This window comes from Scomber japonicus, chromosome 14, assembly GCF_027409825.1.
Source record: "Scomber japonicus isolate fScoJap1 chromosome 14, fScoJap1.pri, whole genome shotgun sequence".
NCBI lineage: Eukaryota > Metazoa > Chordata > Actinopteri > Scombriformes > Scombridae > Scomber > Scomber japonicus.
The window spans coordinates 33,743,893-33,760,277 of NC_070591.1; the positions used below are offsets into that span (position 1 = coordinate 33,743,893).

Below are 16,385 nucleotides of genomic sequence, written 5' to 3' on the forward strand. Positions count from 1 at the left end.
TTGTTTAGCGTTGATAATAATCATAATCGTATGGTGGGAAGCTAAAATCAACAAACAGCATGACGACAACAATAATACCCTGACGCGTGAATCCCGTCCCATATCACTAAATAACAACACCAAAACAGCTTATGAAACAAACTTATGGTATCAAATGGTCCAACTCTTTGTGAAAATAGCAGGAATTAACACCAGTTGTTATGTATGTGCCTATGCCCCCCCACTCCTCTGAAGGTGTTGTACCCGTAGTTCCATGGCCTTTAAACACTTCAGAGGTGTAAGTTGTTATGGTAGCCATAACAACTGACACTAACATTTGTTGATAACTTTAATATTACTGAAGCGGATAACCCAACATATCAGATGAACTTGATTCCTCAGTGTTAAATATAACTCTGCCAAACTTTAGTGGGGCTAAAGTTCGTATCTATAATTCCACAAAATGGAATATAAAAGTTGCTGAACCAGTGATGAAAATTAACCCAACATGGTTAACTTTGAACATATTGAGGCTTTCTTCAGATCAGTTATCACATGGCCTTACCTCTAGCACCACCCTGAGGAGGAGTACTGCAGTACATCTGAAACATACAATATACAGATGCTGTCCATCTGTAGTATTAAAGTAAAATCCTGCATAGAAATCGCAAAATCATAACTTTTATTACGTTACATTCGGAAAGCTGTGTTAGCCAGGTTAACATTGCCCAGTCTTTTAAAAAGTATCGTATTTAATCACGATAAGTCTGAATCCTCTCTGAATCAGTGTGTTGGTTGCACTGCAGGTCTTTACTATTTAAGCTGTGTGGTCAATGTTTGTTTGCTGTGGGCGTTATGGCTCAGGAGTAAAACTGGAGCAATGTTTTTGGGTGTGCAATGCTCATATGGTACATACACAGGGTTTTAGAATGCAGCTGGAAGTACATAGATTAAGTTGCAGAGGTTTAGCTGGCTGGAATAAATGGATACTGTTTGTATGTGCATTTGATTCACTTCACTTGCAATCAGCTGCATTGAGGACAATTCATACTCCGTGGTCACAGGGTGACTCAGGAAATTAACACTACTGGCTGAACCAATTTATATTTATTGTTAAGTGTTTAAAGACTTGTTGCTGTAGTGTGCGTGTTGGGGTACCTTTCACATTTGAACATACCGGTACCCAGTGTTAGCTATCAGTGCTCAATGGTACTTTATTTCGGTACTTTACTCTGAATCTGTAAGGCCATCAGGATATATCTATATCTATAACCATACTCTCTCCATGAAAGGGAGCAGGCTGTTTTCCACTGGTGCTCACTGATCTTTTCCCATTCCTCCTCTGATAACATCCTTCCAGCCTCTTTTTCTCCATTTCTCTTATGTTTTATTGTTGTTTTAATAAGTTAGTCATTTGAAATGCAACTGTATTAATCTTCATCCAACTTCTGTTCTCTCACTTTTGTACCTTAACATGCAAACTAGTGCCTAGATGAGTGTTAAGAGTGACTCAGATTTGAATAATATTCCGTATATGATGTGACTGGTTATTAACCTCCCTTTATGACTCATGACAACTATGCAGGTGATGGATCATCTGTGCAGTGCACAGACACCTCTGTCTTAATGTGCTTCATTATATTTTGTGTAGCTCTGGTGAGCTTGACTATGATTAAAAACTGAACTCTTTCAATCAGTGAAATAAAAAGGTCATTCACACATCCGTAATTGTACTAAGATAACTTTATAAAAATCCAAAATTAACAAAGTGTTTGTACCCAAACAACAAAAGGTGTTGAAATTACAATGTAGTACAGACAACTGAACAGCTACTTATCAAATATTTTAAAAAGCACTTCTTGATAACTCATTGGCCATTGGCTGGCTACCTGCATTTTATCTTGATCATTTTATGTCTCAAAACAGAAATACAAACTATGAAATTTAATTCAAGCAGAAGTACAAACATGAACAAACAAACAAAAAATGTAAAGTACCACACATTGCCAAAATTACACAATGTTACCAGTGCAAGCGTCTGCGTGTGTCCAGCGTCACCCAGTAAGCTATGATGCAGGCCAAAATATCTCAACTCTGTACAAAATTCATAAATGAACATTGAGACTGATGACATGGCTTCAGAACGAAAAACAGAAAGCATTTTTAGTCATCAGCCTACAAGTCAAACAGGGGTCTAACAGACAGACAGAGGGGGGGTTTATAAAAGAACAAATTCATCCTTTGGCTTCTGATAGGACTGCACTGAACGGTGAAACATAATCCACACACAGGGCTGACGGGAGTTTCCCTGGGATTCTCAGTCCATGCTTACATTAATAGAACATTCACTTGGCCGTACGTCCATCCACCTATCCGCTGCGTTTGTTCTTTGGTACGTTTACAGCATGTCATCGTCTTCTCCTCCTCCGTACATGTCGGCCAGTTTCTTAAAGCGGGGTCCCCATTCGCCGAGGCAGTTGTAGTCCTGGTCTCCGCTGCTTGATGAGTTCAGTGACGACAGGCTTCCTGCGTCAGAGCCGCCTCCCTCATAGTCGAACACCAGCAGGGAGTCGTAGGGGGGTGCTGTTGGGTCGTTATCTGCTGCCTTCAGGTTCTGAGAGAGTAGCAAACAGCATATGTTCAAGTATCAAACCATGAGAAACCATGTGTTTTTCCCCTCAAAAACAATTTATCAAGGCAGTGATTCATTTAACAATGTTAGATTTGAATGTGTTCACATTGGATCTTGAATGTTAACTTGACTCACATCGTCGATGAAGTTGCCGATTTCATCTGGGTTGGCTGGGCGGGGCTTGTACTGGTACTGATGAGCCGGCATGAAGTTTGGCACCACGTCATTCCTGAACACCTCGGGCCGGTTGTCCAGACCACGGTGCAGAACACTCAGGTCATAGTCCTGATGAAAACACATGAAGGATCATACGTGAGACACTGCATCTCTCAGGTAAAAACATTCAGGTGTGTGTTTGTGCATTTCTACAATCAATGTAATCCATGTTTGTGGAAATGACTTGACGATGGATTACAGCTTTAATCAGAAATACAATAGGAGTCAAACATTTGATTAAGCCTGAGATGACTATGATAAAGATCCCCATTTGGGAGGCTAGTGTAGTGTCGTAAATATCAATATAATAACGATGATATGCATGTATGAAAGATGATCTAATGGGAATGTCATCTGAACAGTGTGCACCTGTTGCCTGACAGGGACCCTGCTATGTGTAATTGTGGTTGAATACCTGATCAAATAAGTAGACATTTTGAATGAGCATATAGAAGTGTATAAAAGATGTCAGTAAGACTTCAGTTATTCTGCAGACTGACACAGCTTTGTCACATTGTAATTACGATCTATGTGATCCACAAGTTCTGAACTGTGTGGCATTAGAAACCCATCACAGGTACTATTCAATAATTGAATTAACATCCAATGCAATGAATCGTGTTAATTTTGTCTGCTCCCTCTGTCCAACTCCAGCAACACTAAAACACATCCTGGTGAGCAAGAACGACGTCGTTGACTTTTCAAAGTTCTGCGTCGAGGGAACGCGTTGCTCTGCAATTCACCGCCATGCCGCTAGGGGGTATGACTGTATGTATGTGTGGTTTTAGAGGAGTCATCTGTATCCTTGTTTATCTTTCGGTCACAGTAGCATGTAGCATTGAGCTATGTGCGCTAATAACAGAAAACAAATACCTTTTGTACATCATTAATAATAATAGCGGTGTTGCAGGAAGAAAAAAAAAAACGGAAAGCGGACCAATCACAGCCCTTGCGGTCCTCGTTGCCGTGGCGCGTAGTTAGGATTTTTTGGAGGTGCATGTCAGGCTACGGCGTAGAGGTCCACGTCGACACAGAGGGCTACACGTAGCTACGCTGTCGGCGTGACGCAGAAGTATAAATCAAGCTTAAGAGATAATAACATCTAATCCTACACAATAGATCTTGGAAAGCAACTATTTCCATTCACTCTACCTGTACTAATATTTCTATTTTGTGTTACTCTACATTTCAGAGGGAAATATTTTACCAAGTTTATTTTAACAGTTTTAAGTACTTTGAAGATACATAGTTGACTTTAAGATGAGCTCTAGCTCAACTAACCTTAACAATAAATACTGCCAACATGTTGCTTACAATGCATTGATCATACTAATTCAGCAATATGATATACAAAACTACTTTGACAGGGCTCATTTTGTCATTAAAAATGGCCAAGATACAAATTCACAGTGATAGAGGGTGACATATCTCTGCCCCAGCCAGTGCTACCCTGACTCAAATGTCTCAACAGAGGTGTCACTGCTCTACAACAACCCTCTGTCTTCATTTACCTGATCGTCCTCTCCACCTCCCTCTTCATCATAGTAGTAGATGTTGTCTCTGATATCATCGTCCTGCAGTAGAGGAACCTTCTGCTCTCCTTTGCCCCGTCTTGCAAACATCAGCAGCAGCAGCAGCAGCACTGGAGACACAGAGTACAAAGCTTAATACTACACACCCACATAACTATGACTAGTAAAGCTTGACTTGACTATGTAAAAGCACTTTGTTTTGCATCGTGATGTATGAAAAGTGCTATACACAAAGTTTGATTGACTGATTGATACTGATTCACCCATTTCCTTCACAGCTGAGAAAGAAAAGCCATGTTGAGTCGGGTCTGTCAGTACGAGAGTTTAATGTGGTCATTATAGAATTAGTCCTTCAAAAAGGAAAGGTGATATTTCTAGTTTTTCTTATTGTTAAGAAAGACCCAAGTATTGTGTGTGTACCAAAGCCTGATATATCTTCTTCCATTGTTCTACAGAGCTCCACTATTCTCAAACTCAACTCATTCTTAACTTGTTCCTCCATTACCATGAAAACACACTGTAGTTTATTATGACTCAGCCTCACATACAATCCCACAATGTGGATTCATCTGCCGCTGCCTAACTAACTAAGTTGATAGCACTATAAATGCAGCTTTAGGTTTGGTTTTTCATTGGCTCCCACTGAATTACAAGTGGAATATCATACAGGGTCCAATCATTGTTGTGATGCAAAGCTTCATGGCTTTTCATCTCCACTCACATTATGATGAGCATCGATTTCACACACACACACACACACACACACACACACACACACACACACACACACACACAAAGTGACTCACTGAGTAGCAACAGGACACCTCCCAGTATTCCCAGGATGACAGGCAAGTTGACAGCTGCTATGCGCGGATCAGTGCAGGCTACATCGTGACCTTTGCAGTCACACACTGTGGCAGTCAAGGTGCTGTCCTGCTCCATGCCCTGGTTGTCTGCAACCTTTAGGATCACAGTGTACACTCCTCTGGGCAGTTCAGTAGCCATATTCAGGATGATGCCTGTTTCTGCAAAAAAGAGGAACATGTACTTATTACAAACCCTGCCTTTATTAGTTTATTATTTTACTTTATTCCAGTAACATTTCCACAAAAACACACTTTTTGTCACGGATAATTTAGAGCTCACCTTGGCCTATATAAAATAGATAAAGAGTATCTAATCTTATACTTTAGCAAACATCTGTGACCTTGTATCTGAAACTAATCATTTTATTTAAACATTTGATATTCATACTTAATGGGTGGGTGGTTCTATAATTGCTTTTTTTGTTTTTGATAAGTTTTAAACATTAATCAGGAATAAACTAGGCAATTCTCCTGTGACTGGCTTTTTATTTTTCCTAAAATTATAATTTTCAGTCATGTAATATTGTACATACTGGAGTCGTTCATCCTAGCAGTCCAGTTGGTCTTAGTCATGCCATGTAGAGAGACACTGTATGGAGCAGTGAAGCCCGGTCCGTCTTTATCTGTCACTGACAGCAACTGAGGAGCGCCGTCCTTGTTACACACCTGAGAAAACAAAGTCAGATTCAACATTTTGATATTTCATTTCATCACATCTTGAATATCAGAATAGATTAAATTCACATTAATCACACAGTGTTGAACCACAAACTCAAAACAAAAACATGACAACTGTTCAGCATTTGGGAAAGGACACTTACAGTGAATTCACGTTCTACAATGGAGGGTGCGTTGTCATTAACATCTTCAAGCTGGATGATCAGAGTACCAGTTCCTGTGGCTGGGACTTCATCTGTGGAGGGAAAACATCATTACATTCTGTGAAAAATTAAATCAGCCGAGTGATACTAAGTCCATATTTAGATTACATTTTTCATCACAACATTTTTCTAAGCCAAAAATGTCAAGCTGATATTTTGGCACTTTGTAAGAAATCTCTTCAGAAACAGTTTAAGTCTTGAATCTAAATGCAAAGTGTGTCATCTCAGTTTGAGATAATCTTAATTAGATACACAGCTGTGAATTTGGGCATATCAAGCCAGCCACCAACATCAAAGCAATATGTCAGCAGTCTTGCTTCCCACCTACCATTGTCATATGCACCAATGAGTGCTGTGTATTTGTTGTCCTTTACAAAGTGAGACTCTCTGTCCATGGCGTTCTTCACTGTAATCACGCCCGTGTCTTTGTTCACAGTCAACCAGCCCGCTGGGTCACTAACTATCTTATACCTGGACATAAATCAAATAAATACAGATATAAATGTTTAAGTATCATCCAATATTCTCTAGCAGTGGTCATCTTGTGTTTAAATACATTCAAAGTAAGGAGTTTGATCTTACGAGACTGTCTGTTTGCGTGCAATGTCCGGATCATTAGCAGTGTAGCGCACCACTTCACTGTCGATGGCAAGGTTCTCTGGTTTAGACACAAGCTTCTCCACTGGATCAAAGAACGGAGCTTCATTGACATCTTCCACAGTCACCACTACAGTGGCGGTGGCAGTAGGGAGTGGAACAGCAAAAGGAACCTCATTCTCCACTGCAATCATCAGAGTGTGTTTGCCGGACCTCTCAAAGTCAGCACCCTGGTTGGATGGAGGGAAAAGCACAGCAACACAATGCATCACAACTCATACCTGCTGTACAGCTAACATCCAAGTTCAGTCTAAACCTTTAAAATTCATTTTCATAATGTTGTTTTTCTTCCTACCTTTATGGTGGTGAGGATTCCTTCATGTTTGTTAACTCCTGTGTTCACACTGAAAATTTGTCCAGGATCACCATCGACAATCTTGAACTTGGCGTTCCAGGCTGGGGAATGTGGCTCATCACCATCTGTTACTGACATGGTAAGGACCACAGCACCCACTTTATTTTCTGCAACTGTTCCCTCATACTGTGAGAATGCCAGGGATGAAACAGAGGAAACAAGGATTAGAATAAATGCTGTTAGTAACTAACAAGCTCATTTTTAAATCTGAAGGCTTTCATTTCAGGATCTGTCTCATTGTGCAGCTCAGATCATTACTTCCCTCTACAGTTTAATATAGTCCACCTACTTTAAGACTAAAATATGAAAATAAAATAAAATAACTGCAAACATATTTAGATTAGGACCAAGATCCAACTGTACTATCAAGTAAAATGAAAAAGGGATCAGTCCATGAGCGTCAGTGCCTTGGGGATACTAATCCAGCCTTGCTCCCATCCAGTGAAAATACCAATGTTGAACAGCTTTTTAAACCTAACCTGGTCCACCTAGATGTTTACTGAAGCCAATAACTCACTATGTTGAAAACTCCAGAGCTCAACAGACCTGTTGTGCCTAGTGATGGTTTCTAAGCTGTGATTGGACACTACCATTTAGGGTTTCGCAGTCAATTTCCAGTCATGAGTATTATGTACTTACAGAGGGCTGAGTGAAGACTGGAGCGTTGTCATTACTATCTGTCACAGTGAGGATTACTTTCGTTGTTGTACTCAGTCCCTCTCCCTTCATGTCAGCTGCTTGTACCTCCAGAGTGTACTTTGGGTATTTCTGTTGGAAGAGACACATATGAGTTTAAACATTAAAACAGTAAAACTTTCTTACAATTTACAGTTGTATGTGACATTTGAGTAAAGGTTTTGAATGATGTGAAATTTCCAAACAAGCTTCAATCTGAGACCTTAAATCTTTACCAGGCCTGATGTACAAATGTTTAGCCAGTGACATCTATGACTTAACAGGGATGACAGGTGACATCATCTCAATTTAGGTCTGTACAGTACCAATTAGTTGTATTAACACCACCTTTGCTTTGATTTGAAGACATAGAAAGCAGCTATCTGCATCAAATATTGCATGAACACTGGCATAATGGGATCAGATCAAACAGGAGCCTTTGCTTGAAACACAAACCATTCCAACAGTTACGTGTGAAAGCAACCTAAGTCAGGTTTTTTTAGTTTTTTTTAAAAGACACACCTCTCTGTCTAGACCACCAGCATTGACTCTGATGGCTCCGGTGACTGCGTTGATGATAAACAGAGGGTAGCTGGGCAACTTTGGGTCCTGGTCCATAATACGGTAGCGGATGTCCGAGTTGTCATGGTCTGGCTGGTCCAGATCTGTGGCTGTGACCGTAATCACATCTGTACCTGGAGAGAGGGAATTATGAAGTAGAAATTAAGCACTTATCTTTAAATTAAGTTTTCAAAGTTTTAAGTGCCCTTCATTCAAGAGGTGATTTACACAATAAAACTGTGTGGTGTGCATGTGTGTCAGTCAGTTAGGTAATGTTGCCATTTTGTAGTGATATCTGAAGGTTGTGTGAGAATATTATGCCCTATATAGTAAAGAATAATATACAATCAGTGATCAGTAATCAAGAGCTGACTACCATCATGCATTGTACAGACAGAAAACAAACTGCCAGATCAGCATATTGACCTGAGTAGCGTCCAAAGTTGTTTTTGATTTTACAAACTGGTGCATCATATAGTCATCAACACAGACTTCCATATTTAGTGAGATGAAGGGGCTTTTGCTTTAGAGGAGTCTTATTGGATGTGTGTGCTCTATTCAAATGTTTGATTATCTGTCCTGTCGTGCCCTGTATTGGATTTGGGCACGTTTACACTCCAGCAGCCCCTGCCAACTCATTAGATACAGTTATATTTGCTAAAAACACAGACTGAATCCAATGACCGTACCTATTGTTGAGGCCTCAGCAACTTCTCCCAAGTAGGTGTCCTTTGCAAATATCGGCTTGTTGTCATTCTGGTCAATTACATTCACGATAATTTCCATGGGCTCCTCAGCATTTCCTGCACCCTCTGCCACAGCATGTGCCTGAAACTGCACAAAGACAAACATGTTTGTATTATAGTACAGTACATGTCAGAACAGGCAATGCAGTTACTTTCATTCCTTATCACTAGAGCTGCCATGGCATCAAAGTACACATTTGACTTTGATTTCAGGGCTGTTCTATTAGATGTTATTAGATTGTAGAAGTGAACCCACTAAAATGTATATTTTTACATTTCAACTGAAAAAAGGTGGTAATCATTATTTCTGACATGAAAATGAGAATGTGAGTTTTTTCACAATTTGATGTATGATCCTGAACAGTGAACAAAGTGTATGTATTAAACTGAGAGCATGCTTACCATGTACTTGGCCTGCTTCTCTCTGTCCAGTGGCTGTGTGACGTACAGAATACCAGTGAGTCTGTCCATGGTGAAAAGGTTGACAGGCTCCTGATCAGCTCCTGGACCAGTAATGCTGTAATAGATCTTCTTTATTTTATCTTCATTGGATCGGATCTGGAGTATTTAAGAAAAACAACAACAATAAACCAAAAAAACGTCATAGGAGAAGGTAAATAATTCTCACTGCACATTAAAGATACAATATTGAAAAGAGACAATGGAAAAGCAGTAAAGTACTTTAATTATGTTAGATGCTGCATTCAAATGTGTGACATACACAGATTTGTTATTACAAGTCACTCATCTCAAGATCTCTACACAACAGTGTTTTCTCATAACAGCTACTGTGAACCTTTAGATTTCTACTGATAACAGGATAATCAAACTATTATGATGAGTATTTGGCTTTGTTGTTCTAAGGAAACAAATGTAATATCTTGACATATCATGGTATCAGGTTTTAATTAATAATTGTTTGCATGGCTTCTTTAGGGATGAGTAGGGAGAGATGCACACAGGAAAACAGAAAGGGCTTTCAACATGCAGTAAATAGGAACACTTTTTAAAAAATAAAATAAATAGAATAAATCAGACATCAATGACAGCTGTGGAAACTGTCAGACAACTTTATCAGAATCAAATATTGTAAATGCAGTTCAGTATCAAATTGTCAGTCACGAGAGTCTGTAGTTCCTCTTACCTGAGATACTTTTAGGGGGTATGGTCCTCTCTCATTCTCAGGAACATTGATGTCAGGAATAACCCATTCTCTCTTCCTCCTCCTCAGCCCTTCACTAGACTTGGGGAAATGCAGAACAGGCAGCGCTGGATCAGCTTCACTCTGGAAAAAACACATTTGTACTCTGTTACAGTCAAACTGTTCATTCATACACAGTCACCAGTAGGGGGCAGTGTTTGTTAGACTAAAACAAGTCTTTTCAGTGGTAAACTGCCTCTCATGAGGTCAGTCTACTATATTTCAGGCCTTTGGTAAATGATTAGATTAATATGTGGATGTGCAAAGCTTTATTTCCCAGTAAATGTTTTGTTTGTTGAAACAGTTTTATTTAGAAGTTTCCTTCATGTCCCCTCAATAATGTCTCTCATCCTACCTCTGTGGTTTTTGCAGAGTCTACTTCAGAATGGTGTTGCTGATGGTTGTGGTGTTTGTGGTCTCCATGTTGATGCTCTTCATTTTGGTGATGGTTGCCATGGTGATTCCCATGGTGATGCCCGTGATGCACTACCATGACAGGAACTGTCATCTTGCGACCTTGTGAGTCCCAGGAGTGGATGAAGAATTCTGTGTGTCCATCATGTAGAACAACCTGTCTCTTCACCTAAAGGGGAAAAATGTATCAGCAAAGACCACCATGTTGATAACAGATTTAGATTCAAGAAAACTCTACATAACACAAATCAAACTCGTGCAAACTGAACTGCTATTCTTCTGTGACAACTGTAGTTGTATGTGTAGAGAAGCAACTGAGCAGTGATCATACAGTAGCTATATCAACTGTTGCTACACAGCTAATTCTCTCAACATTTCTGGTGGGTTCAGGAAAATCAAAGAAAACATAGCTTACACATGTATGTGTCTCTTTCAACAGAACTACTGCTGCCACATTGCATCACCTACACATAATCCATCTTAAATCGTTTAGCTGTGATCTGTTACTGCACATCTGGCTAAATTGCTGCTAAAAATGTACATTTCAGTTCTACTCACCATCAGTGTGCCGTCTGTGTGTACCATGAAGCGGCTGTCATCACTGGTGAAAAGAAATCTTGCGCGGTCTGTGCAGTCAGTGAAGCCCACTGGGAATGGAAAGAAGAAATGGTTATCCATTACAAATAAAGCTCACAGAGGGGACATAGAAATTGCTTCAGTACATAACAGCACATATTCAAACATGTATATGTTGACTTAGAAAATACAGCTTTGTGAAGCCACATGCTAATGAGGGTCCTCGTGCACATGACTGATGACAGAATGCATCAAGAATAATGAAGAAAGATCTCTCAGGACAGAACTGACAGGCTATGATTCTGGTAAACGACTAAATAGACAGGACACCGTGTTATAATTACCCAGTTTACCACTCTGTTTTTTTTGTTTTTGTTTTTCTGAAGAACCTGAACTCTGCCAGCCAAAGAGAGGACAGCACGTAGGAAGACTACAGTAACCTGCACAGTCACTTCTCCACAATACAAAACACTGGTGTCTCAGCATTCAGTGAACTACTGCAATGTATTTCTATAATTAAAAAGTCACAGGTAAACATCAAGCATCAATAACTTTCCCTTTGAGGTATACCATTAATAAAATTCTGAGATACTGGTACCAGTATTTACCATAATAGTCGATGTTAGCTCACTGGGCTTACCTGATTAGAAATACTGCACATTTTCATTCCAACCAAGCAGGGGCACACCAGGCTTGACTCATTCAATCAACTGATCTCAGTCTTCAGACAGTTGATTGGTTGAATCATGTGCTCTTGATTGGTTGGAACAAAAACCTGCAGGCACACAGCCCTTAATAGAATAGTTTGGACATGTCTGATCTAAACAACGTCTCAGCTGGGTCCATGAATCAGTCTCTTTGGGGGGAAGCAGTGTCTGATCAATACATCAGCTGATTGTTGGCATCTGTGTGTCAGATTAAAGTAATGAAAAAGCAGAGGTCTTTATTATCTGCTTTGCCACAACAGGGCAGTGATGAACTGGCCCTCACAGCTTGTGTGTCAGAGGTAGCAGCAGCTGTGGTATCAGTACTGGAGGTGGGCGGACAAGGCTCTTAATTTCCAGGATTATCAGACACTGTGTGAATAAGTAAAATAGCTCTGTGTGTAGACAGAATGTGGTGTTGCAGATGACATGTTGGAAATTGTGTGTACATCTGATGAACTATGTGTCATTTAGGTATCACTTCCTGTTGTCCATAGGCAATACTACACAAGTGAAATGTGCATGCAACAATACATTTACCACAGGGAGACAGAGATATACATTTTCATGAATATTGGACATTGAGTGTGGGAGATAACTATCACTTTTTATCACACTAATTCTACACCATGTTGCTCTATATCATGTGTTGACCACACCATGTAAATTTCATGAAAATCCAACCATGGTTTTCACATAAGGCTGACTTATCGTGCATCCTTAAGGCCTCAACTGTGTTTGTAAATTTCATCTCTACAAAAAAAAAAAGCACTCGGATGAGCATAGCTCAGTGGTTAGAGCACCCCCCCAATGTGTAGAGGCTACAGTCCTCACTGCAGGCGACCCCGGTTTGAATCCCGAGCAGTCCTATCCTGCATGTCATTCCCCCCTCTCTCTGCCTCCTGTCTCTTGTCTATCTCTACTAACCTGTACATTAAAGGCAAAAAAGCCCAAAAAAAGATACTTAAAAAAAACAAAAAAACAAAAAAAACAACAAAAGCAGTCATCTCAATACACTGTGTTTTTGAGGGCACACATGTTACTTTTCCTTGTACATAGACTCATTGTTGGGAATGTGACCTAACATAGGGAAACATTTAAATTATGTACATGCCTGACAGTTACTGTAATTAAATACCATCCAGGGAATTATGGCTGTCTTGCTTTAGTCTTGGATGCAGATACTACATCTTTATACTATTAGTTAGTGTATGTCTTCAACTAACAGATTAGTCAGTATTAGGTTTTCCTCTACAGCTTAATGCAGTGATGCAGGAAGTTCTGAAAAGTTATTAAGTGAATGAACATAACCTGACTAATCCATTAAAAGTTTTTTATATTCATTAGTCCTACAAACAATTACCTATCACTACAAATAGCACTTTACCTGTATCAGTATATTACTGTATCTCTCCTGCTGAGAACAACACTGTGCTGTACAAACACCTGACATCATAGTTCAGGAGGATATTACTCATCAGCCACTAAACAGACAGGCTTTGTTGACTGTAAACCAGCCATTAGACGATGGCTCAGACTAGTTTACACAAACTGAACATGTCCTTTAGTCACAAAACACAATTCTTCTACTTTGAGATATTTCAGTGGACTACAGTGTAGAGCTTCACTGTTGTTGAACAAGTAATCAGGCTACACAGAGCAAACTGGAACCTGGTTTCATGACAGGTTAAGGATTGTGGGCCAGTCTTTGAAGAAGTGACAGTCAGACAAAGATCTAGAACACAGTGCAGAGGGAAGTTCTAGGGTGGTTCTTACAGGACAGTTGCAAAAAAACTATTCATGAAGGCGACGATCCAGTGAAAACAGAACTGATAGAACCTGTTCATGTAAACTAACGCAAAACATTTAAATCAAGCGATCCCGTTCTTTGACCACACAAGCTTTTGAAAAGCAAGGCCTGCAAAACAGGCTTGGGGACATTGTTTTGCCCTGCAGGTAAGAGCCTTAAATGAGGTGCAAGCTGAGACCTGAGGTTGTTTGGGCTACATGTGTGAACAATGTGAACAGCTAATCTTGTAGAAAGCCGCCTGAGCCAGAGGAGTACTTTAAAGAAAGGCTTAGCAGTTATATCTATGGCTGTGAAACTTCTTTAAGTTAGGTCTAGATGCTTCCATTGCTCAAAATTGAAAAGTTGATTTAATACTTTATACTATGACAAAAAATGTATCAGGAGTCACTGGTCAATATCCATGTATGATACTAAGTATTGAAAATGAACACCAAGTTGTGCATTAGACAATGAGTTCTTACCTTTGCCCAGCCTCGTGCCCCCTCTTAGGTGCTTCCTGGTCACTGTGAAACTCAACAACTCTGACTGGAATCCAGGTTGACATTTTGGATCCTCAGCAGACACTAAAGTCAAAGTCTAGGAGAAGAAGAAAAACGGCTTTTAATAAATTATCAGATCAACTACTTGAAAAGGTGTAGTACCTAAGAGAAAGCATTTCCCATCTAATTGTACAGGTGAAATTTTAAATGGCATTTTAATTGACATGAAACTTTATTTATTCAACACTAATGTCGGTAAACTGAGTGTTGCAACTAATAAGAATTTTCATGATTAACTGGCTGACTATTTTTCCAATATAAAATTAGTCACTCTCCAGTTGTCTTGTTTTGATAGGCTAATAAAAGTCAAAGATATTTCATTTGGAATGATATAGAGAAGAGCAGCAGGTTTTCAAGTGAGAAGCATTTTTATTTGAAATCCTTTCATTTTCACTTTAATTTACAAGCATCAAGAATCATTTATCACAATGACTTTTCAGTTGATCATTAACCATAAATCGACCCGGCTCTCTCAATCATTATAACTGAAAACTGGTTGTTCAAAGTAAATATATAACAATGGGATTCTGTTGAGAAACATGAATGAAATAAGTATACCCTCAAGGTATGAACACATAAATGTGTGATCGACGGTAAAAATCCAAACATGTCCAACAGGAATTTAACCTGCGACAACGTCATCAACGGAACAAGGGCGAGGCCCGTGAAGAGCCGCTGAGTGCTCGACGAGAGGAAGACAACTCTAACAAAATGGTGACTAAGAGACTGTGTTATGTAGGCTATAATATCATTTCAGTTGTAACACCCGCCTCAGCCACCTAATAAGCTGTCTCCGTCCAGATAAACACAGTAGACAGCCGAGTCGAGTGCTTCGACTAATCAAATAAGTTTTACTGAAACGTTAAAACACTTGCTGCAAACTAATGTATCAAAAATATATTCAGAATTGGTCAAAAGAAACCTAAAAACACTCATGTAGTATCCTGTCAGACATTTTTTTTAAATTATTTGCTGGCTTTTAAATGTACAGAGGAAGGGCAAAAATAAATGGAAGCTGTTTGCACAGTAACGTTAAAGAAACCACAGCAGGAAGTCTCACCTGAAAAACGACGATTAAAATCCCACAAACCGCGAACTGAGCTCGCCCCATCTGACTGTATCCTCTGTGAAAATTCGTAGTAATGATAGGTAATGAAAAAAACAGAGAAATTAATTATAGATATATTCCTTTTTCGTCGTCGCTTCTTTGTCCGTTCTCTTCAAGGTAGTTTCGGTAAGTGAGTGACTTCAGCTAGACGAGTCTGTGCAGGTACTTAGTTCAGCCCGTGACGTCAGCTCACAGGTGCGCGGGTTCCGCTCGCGCTTTCCCGATATGGGCACGCGGAGTGACACACCTGCGGAGACAGATACCAGATAGTTTCTGATACTGCTGAGCCTGAATAGCTGCTAGAAACACAACAGATACAGTCAGTATGTAGACAGTGGTTCTTATTAACCGGCAATGAGCTATATCTGAGCTTAGTAAAGGGAATTCCACAACTCTCTCATTTCCTCCTACTGATAATAACTAACCTCCCCCAACCCTTCATAGTCTCTCTCTCTCTCTCTCTCTCTCTCTCTCTCTCTCTCTCTCTCTCTCACACACACACACACACACACACACACACACACACACACATACACACACAGAGTTGACAAGATCCAGGGTCGAAGAGCCAGGGACTGCATCCTATGACTACTGCAAACAGTAGTAGTTAGTAGTAAGTACTACTGTTTGCAGTAGTCATACCATGCAGTGATTTATTTTGGTCCTTATCAACAATTTCCATAAACATAACACAAATAAATAACAATAAGGAATTAGATAAAAAAAGAAACAAAAATATTACATTTATTATTTATTTATTTAATATTAATTATTACATGTTCAACTGCATTTCACTCTGTAACTCTGCCTCAATTTAAATGTCTTCAGAAGTTTCATTTTAAATCACAGTTGTTATAAACTCACTCAGATTCAGTCAGCAGCTGGTTGAAGTCACTGTTTATTTTTATTTTGAAATAGACTTTGGGCATTTGA

At 39.6% G+C, this 16,385-nt stretch overlaps 1 protein-coding gene across 1 annotated transcript; it reads right to left on the bottom strand.

Annotated features, from left to right (window-relative positions):
- Positions 1-1,703: 1,703 nt before the first annotated feature.
- On the bottom strand, positions 1,704-15,834 carry LOC128373391 (B-cadherin-like). The gene is made up of 18 exons (XM_053333696.1): positions 15,405-15,834; positions 14,267-14,381; positions 11,274-11,362; positions 10,657-10,884; positions 10,245-10,385; positions 9,503-9,658; positions 9,044-9,188; positions 8,316-8,488; positions 7,758-7,886; positions 7,059-7,244; positions 6,689-6,933; positions 6,435-6,577; positions 6,047-6,138; positions 5,759-5,891; positions 5,166-5,384; positions 4,339-4,469; positions 2,747-2,896; positions 1,704-2,593 (listed from the first exon to the last, which is right to left on the bottom strand). The coding sequence occupies exons 1-18, from the start codon at positions 15,453-15,455 to the stop codon at positions 2,378-2,380; spliced, it is 2,742 nt and encodes a 913-aa protein (XP_053189671.1). The 5' UTR covers positions 15,456-15,834; the 3' UTR covers positions 1,704-2,377.
- Between the last annotated feature and the right edge of the window lie 551 nt (positions 15,835-16,385).

Bases quoted from the DNA above. Each gene is read 5' to 3' on its own strand.
- LOC128373391 (XM_053333696.1), bottom strand. From the start codon at position 15,455: ATGGGGCGAGCTCAGTTCGCGGTTTGTGGGATTTTAATCGTCGTTTTT. The intron at 14,382-15,404 runs GTGAGACTTCCT...TTCTTCTCCTAG, and splicing joins TTTTAATCGTCGTTTTTCAG to ACTTTGACTTTAGTGTCTGC. The intron at 9,189-9,502 runs GTAAGCATGCTC...GTCTTTGTGCAG, and splicing joins AGAAGCAGGCCAAGTACATG to TTTCAGGCACATGCTGTGGC.